Here is an 8,003-nt window from a genome sequence, read left to right on the forward strand (position 1 = left end):
GGCGAGGCTCTCGTGCAGTAAAAATCTCATGTTACAAACGAAAATCTTCTGTATGCGCTTGAATGTTTGAAAATCAAAAATCCGGTAAAGATGTTTACTTAAAAAAGTGCGTAGAATCCGAATATGACCTTGTTTTTTTTTGAAACTGAATACTGATGTCGCCACAAACTCGCGAAATAGGGCAAAAACGGCCATTTCTGCAACTTTGATCATCTCTCCTGACCACAAAAACAACTCAAATTGAAAAATCCCACTCTGTTTTTTGTTTTAGGGTCCAAACTATCGATAAGCCCATTTTCAACCCGAAAACAAAAAAAAAGGTCAAAAATTGTTGCCTAGTGTTATTTTGGTAACATTTCTAACCATTTTATTTTAATTAGATCCATATCGGAAAATTGTGAAAGGAGGAGTTGCAATCAGGCCATTTTTTGGCCACAGCTAATTATCGACTCGGCCACACTAAAAATGTTGTATTAAATGTCCCAAATACGAATCCGTGGTTAGTTAACCCAAAATGACCTTTTTTTGGGCTCCAGGGGTTCCCACAGTTGCGAATAAAAGAATAATTTTAAGAACCACTGAGTATTATTTTCAACAACTTTTTCAACGTAAAATATCTGTTGGAACCAAATAGACGTTATGTGAGGTGTTTTTCCTACTTTCGACCCTCGGGGGCAGAAATTGGCTGGTTTCAATTTTTTTGAAAATTTTGGAACCACCATTTTGATCCTACCCATTCGAACCCCGCTAAAACGCTTTTTAACGTTTATTAGTATCTCAAACACCTCCACTTTACCAAATTTTCAGCTCAATAAAAATTTTCGCTGGTACTCAAAAATCCAATTTTCTAATTTTTCGTAGTTTCGATATTTTGAGAACCCCTGAGAAAACAGCACCCTGCGATCAGCGCCAAAACGTAACATTTTGAGGTATTCGATTATTTAGATGAAAAAGTTAAATTACGCTTCCTGTATATTCGTAATTTACTAATTTTGAACCCTTTTTTAAGAGCCCCCCATTTTAGGCACCCTTAAAAAAGGCGTTTATGCATAGTTATTCAAATAAATTGAAGAATTTACATTTGAAACACATTGACCCAAAATAGCTCAATTTTGAAAGGTACTGAAAAAATCATTCGAAAAATTATCGAGCACTTCCTAGTGTGTTTTAAATGTAAATTATTCAATTTATTTGAATAACTATGCATAAACGCCTTTTTTAGGGGTGCCTAAAATGGGGTGCTCTAAAAAAAGGGTTCAAAATTACGAATATACAGGGAGCTTAATTCAACTTTTTCATCTGGAATATCGAATAAATATGTAGGTAAGTATCTCAAAACGATACGTTTGGCGCAAGTCGCAGGTTTCTAGTTTTCCAGGGGTTCACAAAATATCAAAATTACGAAAAATTGGATTTTTGATTACCAGCGCAAAATTTGAACTATAAAAGGCTTTTTAGCGGGGCTCAAATGGGTAGGTTCAAAATGGTGGTTGCAAAATGTTCCAAAAATCAACCGCCCTCATTTCTGCCCCCGGGAGTCGAAAATAAAAAAATCTCCTCGCATAACGTTTATCGGGTTCAAACAGATATGTTACGCTAAAAAAGTTTTTGAAATTTATACTCAGTGGTTCCTAAAATTCTTCTTTCATTCACAACTTTGGAAACCCCTGCAGCCCAAAAAAAATGGTCATTTTGGATTGACTAACCACGGATTCGTATTTGGGACATTTATTACAACATTTCAAGAGTGGTTAATTGAGTCGATAATTAGCTGGGGCCAAAAAATGGCCTCATCACAACTCCTCCTTTCAAAACATTTTGCAGACATTTTGCGCTCTCACTTACCAAACATGCCACTTTTTTTGTTTAGCAAAGGTTGAAAATGTAAGTATTTGTATATAAAAATGAGGAGCTTGGTATCAAAGTGAGACAAATGCCGCTGGATCGGTTCTGAGAAAATTGATGTTTTTTGTAACAAAAATATACCTACAGCATTGTAAAAATGTAGTATATTTGGCAAATTGTAGTGAACTAGTGATGATACTGGGTAACAAAAATACAAAGAAATTTCTCCACCACCCCCTCCCCTCAATAATAAAATGAACCTGATAATGCACTTGTCCGACTTTGAAACCAAGATGAAGGTAATTTGAAAATGTAACTGTCTAGATGAGTTAGGTTTTCATTCTTATGGGATTTTTAACGCTTTTTCCATTTCTGAGGTCTCTTACTTTCAAAATAGTACATACATGGGTTTTTAAAAAATGCGTTCAAAGTTTTGCCTTTATTTCAAACACGGACATGAGTAGGGGATTTTGGCCGGTTCTGAGCCGCCCGCAGGAGCAAAGGAGCAACTCCTCCTTTTGCTACTAACATATGAACATTATCTTAATTATTTTCGAAATGACACATATCACTAAGACAATGTGCACAATGCACATGTTCGCGTTTGAAACATAGGTAAAACTTTGAACGCGTCAGCATTACATTACTTTGAAAAACATTGTTTTTGACTCAAAAAACTCCTGAAAATTTGATTGCCACAAACCCCAATTCCCCAAATCGTTTGTCTTTATTTCCTCTAATTATTTGTGTGGATACCTGCTTAGAATTACCTGTGTGTACCTTTTTTTAAAATGTGAAGCACTTTCGAAAAAAAAGAAATGGAAGTACTAGGTATTCACTCAGTTTTCATTCATAGATTACAAAATATACCTATTACTTATAAAGTAGGTACTTTGTGATGGAAAAATAATACATATTTGCAATGTTAGTAGATACCTATGAATAGCAGTATATTTTTGCTGGAAAATTTTCACAAATAGGTACCTAACTAATTAATTTTCCAAAAGAATATTTCACCCTCATAAACATATCACATGCTGCTCCAAACACGAGGATAAATTACTCAAAATTGATTTTAAAAAAAGTACCTCCTCTAAAGCTTACCCAAAGGAGGCTCGACATAGTAACGTTTCTGCGCAACTACAACATACCACCTAGACACACCTCCCCTAGAGAAAATCATCTTCCTGTTTAATTGTAGTTCTGTCACAAAAGAATCTTTTCTTTTGTTAGGCTACATGTTCCAGCTATCCATTAATTGCATTTTTTCTATCAATTTTCACTGCATGTCACCTCCGCCGCGCCCTGTTTAAGACATAATTTTTAGTTTAGCCAATAGACGGCGGTCAATTTACAGGATAATTCACCACAGTTTTCGTCTGAACCAGCTGGCTTTTTTGTCGGAAAATGAACATTCAAGGACCCTGAACCAGGCAAAACATTGTCTATACACATGTCAGCTCTGGTAGTGGGTGGTCTTTTTCGTTTTCTAGTTTTTTAGAATTTAATAGGTAGGTAAAAATAAATAAGGGACAGTTTTTGAATAGTGTGTAGGCCTTTTTTGTATCAATATTTCAAAAACTTATAACGAACAACACGCATTTTCTTGTAAATTTTGAAAACATTCATCTTACCCGGGTTGTCACCACTGACTCCAGACGCTGCATTTGTGATGATTAAAACAACGCCAATCGCGTGAATCTGTGAAAGCATTTTGAATAATTAATCTTACAATTGTCACTTTCCTTCGGGGGGGGGGGGGTAAAGAAAACAATAGATTGAACCTGTAAGAATATTTACAGTGGAACAACAGTGGAATGACGTATCTAACCAAAGATCCGAAATAGGTTAATGAAGCTACCTTATTTACTGTATTGCGTATACGAGTACCTACTTATCTCTAAATTTGAAACAGTGAGATTTCACTGCTTAGCAGTCACGATATTTTGCCTTTTAAAAAGCAGTAGTTTTTGACAGCAATGCTACAATTTGATGCGCTCGAAAATGAATGAGAAAACCCTTCAAAAAATTATTTTCTTTTAGATTTTTGACCTTGAACAACTACTTTGAAAAATATTCATGTAGGTAGTAAGTATTAGGTATATCAAAAATATTAAGGCTTGAGGTCACATTTCGGAGAAAAAATTTTGCCTGCCCAGCTTCTAAACCCGGAATAACAACAGTTAAAATTTTCTTGGGATGGTAGGTGGGAGAACAAAATTCTAAATTGGATACCAGAAGGGGGAAGAAGACGAGGAGCACAGAGGGCGAGGTGGTCGGATGACATTGTCAAATTCCAACAAAACACTATACTGCAGAATAGCGCTTGACCGGGCTGAATGGGCTCGGCTAAAGGAATCCTTTGCTCTAGATTTGCGCCTGGCTTGCTAGTATTAGAGAAACAATTTTATTTCTAATGTGTGTGCATAAAGCCAATAAGGTAGAGTGGGGTAATTGCAAAATTGTGACCTCATGCAAACAAATATCAATTTTCTGGTTGTGCCAACTAGGGGGTGTCAAAGCAACAACCTTTATCAACATATTCACCTGGTCACAACTCGCGGGGTTCAACTTGTTGCTCCGTAGCAAACACTTTTATCAAAGCATGTTGAAACCACTTATAAGTAAAGCGAGAGGTGTTTTTTCAAAAAATGCATGTGAAATAGAAAAAACTGTCGATTTATCTGGAATTTTCACGATTTAGGGTCATGAAGGATTAAAGTTTCCCGCATAAAAAAGTTACTGGCAGTATTTTTGCCACGCAGTTCTTGCTTGTAAACTGCCATTAACTGGATGCAAACTGCCAGTTACTAATTGGGAACTGTCAGTAAATGGAAGGGCAACTGCAACGTGGCAAAAATACTTCCTGTACTGCCAGTTATCACACACAGTTACTGGCAGTTTTACTGGCAACTGCCAGTAACTGGCAGTATTTTTGCCGCAATTGCAGTTATACTGCAAGTATACTGCCAGTTACTGCCAGTACTTTTTTATGCGGGTTAAGGTAAGATATTGCAATTTGAATTTTTTTTTTTTTCATTTTGGCCGTAAATTGCGTTTTTGCAATTACCCCAGAAAAAATTGACTCGGGGTAATTGCAAAAACGATTTTTTTTTTCATTTTTGCACTTACCACAAATATTTTTTTGCCCTAAATAACTTAAAAATGGTTCGAAATTACAAAAAAATAAACTTCCACGGTCACATGTTGAGTTACACGTTAGAGAAGTGATTAACAATTTTACTGAATTTTTAAATTATTGCTCCTTTTTAATGTTTTACTAATATATATGACGAAAAATGTATTTCTATGACGAGTTTTTTACATATAAAACATCAGAAATGATCGATAGTTGATTTTTAGTTCATTTTAGCGAGTTTTAAAAAACTTAATTTTTCAACATTTTTTCACTCCCCTAAAAATTTTTTTGGGAAGTGGAAAAGTTATCGAATTTTTTACTAAATCAAGACCACGAATACATCAAAAGTTAGCAAATGACACGTAGAATACAGTGAGTGTGTTGAAAATGCAAAAAAAATGAAAAAATAAAAATCAAATTGCAATTTTCTCCGCGATTTGTGGACCAAATTGTACTAAAATTTTACCATTGATAGAGAACCCCCTGAAGCATGAGTGGTACAAATTTCAGCTTCATCCATGCAATAGTCTTCTCACAGCGCCCTCTCAAAGTGTCACTAATCAAATAATGCTTTGCAACTACCCCACACTCTACCTTAAAGGAATTTTTTTATTATTTATTTTTATTTATATTTGAGTCAACTAAAGAACATCGCATATCTGAAATTTTTTTTGTGTGTGTGTTTCCCGATCATTACCTACTTATTTCACCGAGCATACTAATTGTAAGACATCACGGGTATTGAAATGCAAAGAAGTGTAGATTATTTGCTTACCCATTTCACGTTTGCTCTCCTATCCATCAGTGAATCTCGTTTACCTTGAATTTGAAAAACCACGTTGCAACACGTCTGATTTTATAACTACAAAACAGAATGTAAATTTTTACAACGCGTTCATCGTACTTTTATACCAACCATTCCATAAACATTGTATAGATTGCTGATTAGCCAAGCTTTGAAAATTACCTAATTAAGTTTCAATAACTGTTGCGTGAAATTCATTTAAACAATGATAAATACATAATAATGTGGGAGAATAATTACGTTAATCGCAGTATACTCTTGAGGCCACTCACCCCTGCTCGGGTTACTCACAATGAAGGAAATCGGATCTCGCGCAATATTTAATTGAGAAACACTTAATTGTGCAAAAATGATATATTACACCACAGAGTCTTCGGTTACAACACGGAAACACATACCTACAACGATGTATTAAAACACTTGAGAAATTCATTTGAACAACGATTAAATATAATAACGCGGGAGAATAATTACCTACGTTAATCGCAGTTACTTTCCAAGCACAATTATGAATAATTTCAGAAATAGAAAATATCAATTTAGCCCGCGCGAAGCGAGGGCAAAAGCTTTCTAGGAAAAAAAAATTGTGGATAGATCGCTGCTTTTGTCGGCAAATTGATGATTTTGCCACCAAAATGGCGATTTTTTTGTTTGTTAGTTTTTCAAATTTTCTCCTATTTTTCGGTAGTTTACCATATTTTTATTTTTACCGACGATTCTGAACATTGGAGGGGTGTTACCCCCCCATACCCCACCCCTAAAACCGTCGCTGGTTAGAAACATTGTGTGATGTAGATTTTTTAGCCCGAGTAAAATAAAATAAAGTACGTACTACGTAGGTAAATGAGCAATTACAGGTATACTTTGAACTATCGCTCCAGTAATCGATGTGAAATATGGCCACAATGGTGGATTGCAATAGAAAAAATCCAGAGGATGTTAGCAAAATTCAGTCGAGATATTCATTTTGAGTTGAATTGAAAGTTATACTCAGAAAAAATTTCAACTCCGAATGAAAAGAGTATTCCCGTGGAAGAGTGATCCAGTAAATAAACGTATGTAGAACGTTATTCGCGAACGGAAATATCCGGCTAATGGGAATAGCATTTTGTAAAATGTTCGCTTTCCTTCAGTGATCCCATGCTGTTCGAGCGCAAATTGAACGCCAAACTAACAGTCGAAATTATCATGTCCATGATTAGTCAGCGAGAACACTGAATTCACAGTCTATTCGCTGTCGAATAGAATGCGAATTAACGGTCGAATATATGAGAACTGCGAAATCGCTGCGTAAAAAGCGGACATTTTCTAGGGCTATGCGTACCTATAGGCGTATGGTTTCGAAAAAAATCATTCGATTCTCTCACAAATCACATACCGTGCGTCTGTCTAACCAGGATAAGTTCTCGAAGAGAGAGCATTTTCGAAAAAAAAATTGTGGTTCTTTGCTCTCGTCTCTACATACCTATACCCAACCTTATTTTTTGAGAAAATATAGTCCACTTGCAAAAGATAGTGCCTATTTGATATTTTGTGTCGATCATGCAAACATACTGAATGTATATATAAAATAAACACAAGTAAGTAAGATAAAAATGGCAATAGACACTAGACAGAAAAGTTCATTTTTTGTGACATAGTATCTGATCATTTTCGGTGTTTTGATACTCCATATGACGCTGAAACTGATATGTAAGCTTGAGAGTTTCGAAAACATTTTGATGTGCCACATATATTCAAGATCATTCAGTTTTAACTTTGTCGTATAGGTTGCCTACCTTACCTTTATAGGTTTTTCTATTCTTATTTGACAAAATGGCCGCTTAGAGAAATAAATTGTCAGTACATTTCGACGTGCTGGGTAATTTATTTCTCACCTTCAACTTGTTCTTTTTCCGTTGTAACGTACAGACGTCTCTCTGTGTACTTTTTACTTGTGTATTTTTCTTATAATCTATGTACCATGTTATTTCTTGTTTAATTATAATGACTTAAATTCATACTTTGAGGTTTTAATTATTGATTCAACTTTTAATCATCGATATTTCAACAAGTTCGCGTGTTTGCGATTCAATTATCATGTGTGGCTGAGATTCTGGTTAGATGCCTGCACTATGGTGTTGATTGAATAATCACACCTCGTGTAGAGCATAGATAGGTCGCGAACTGTCAGCTTCTGCATATCGATTGGTGTGGATTTTCCCTTGATGTAAG

At 35.3% G+C, this 8,003-nt stretch overlaps 1 protein-coding gene across 1 annotated transcript in view; it reads right to left on the reverse strand.

Moving 5' to 3' along the window:
* Nucleotides 1–5,874, reverse strand: part of LOC135839172 (uncharacterized) — a 60,510-nt gene extending 54,636 nt beyond the window's left edge. The window contains exons 1-2 of the mRNA XM_065355080.1: nt 5,760–5,874; nt 3,480–3,546 (exon numbers count right to left, since the gene is read on the reverse strand). Coding sequence (XP_065211152.1) covers nt 3,480–3,546; nt 5,760–5,786 — 94 coding nt within the window. The 5' untranslated portion in view covers nt 5,787–5,874. The remainder of the gene's footprint in view (nt 1–3,479; nt 3,547–5,759) is intronic.
* Between the last annotated feature and the right edge of the window lie 2,129 nt (nt 5,875–8,003).

Source organism: Planococcus citri, chromosome 3, assembly GCF_950023065.1.
Source record: "Planococcus citri chromosome 3, ihPlaCitr1.1, whole genome shotgun sequence".
NCBI lineage: Eukaryota > Metazoa > Arthropoda > Insecta > Hemiptera > Pseudococcidae > Planococcus > Planococcus citri.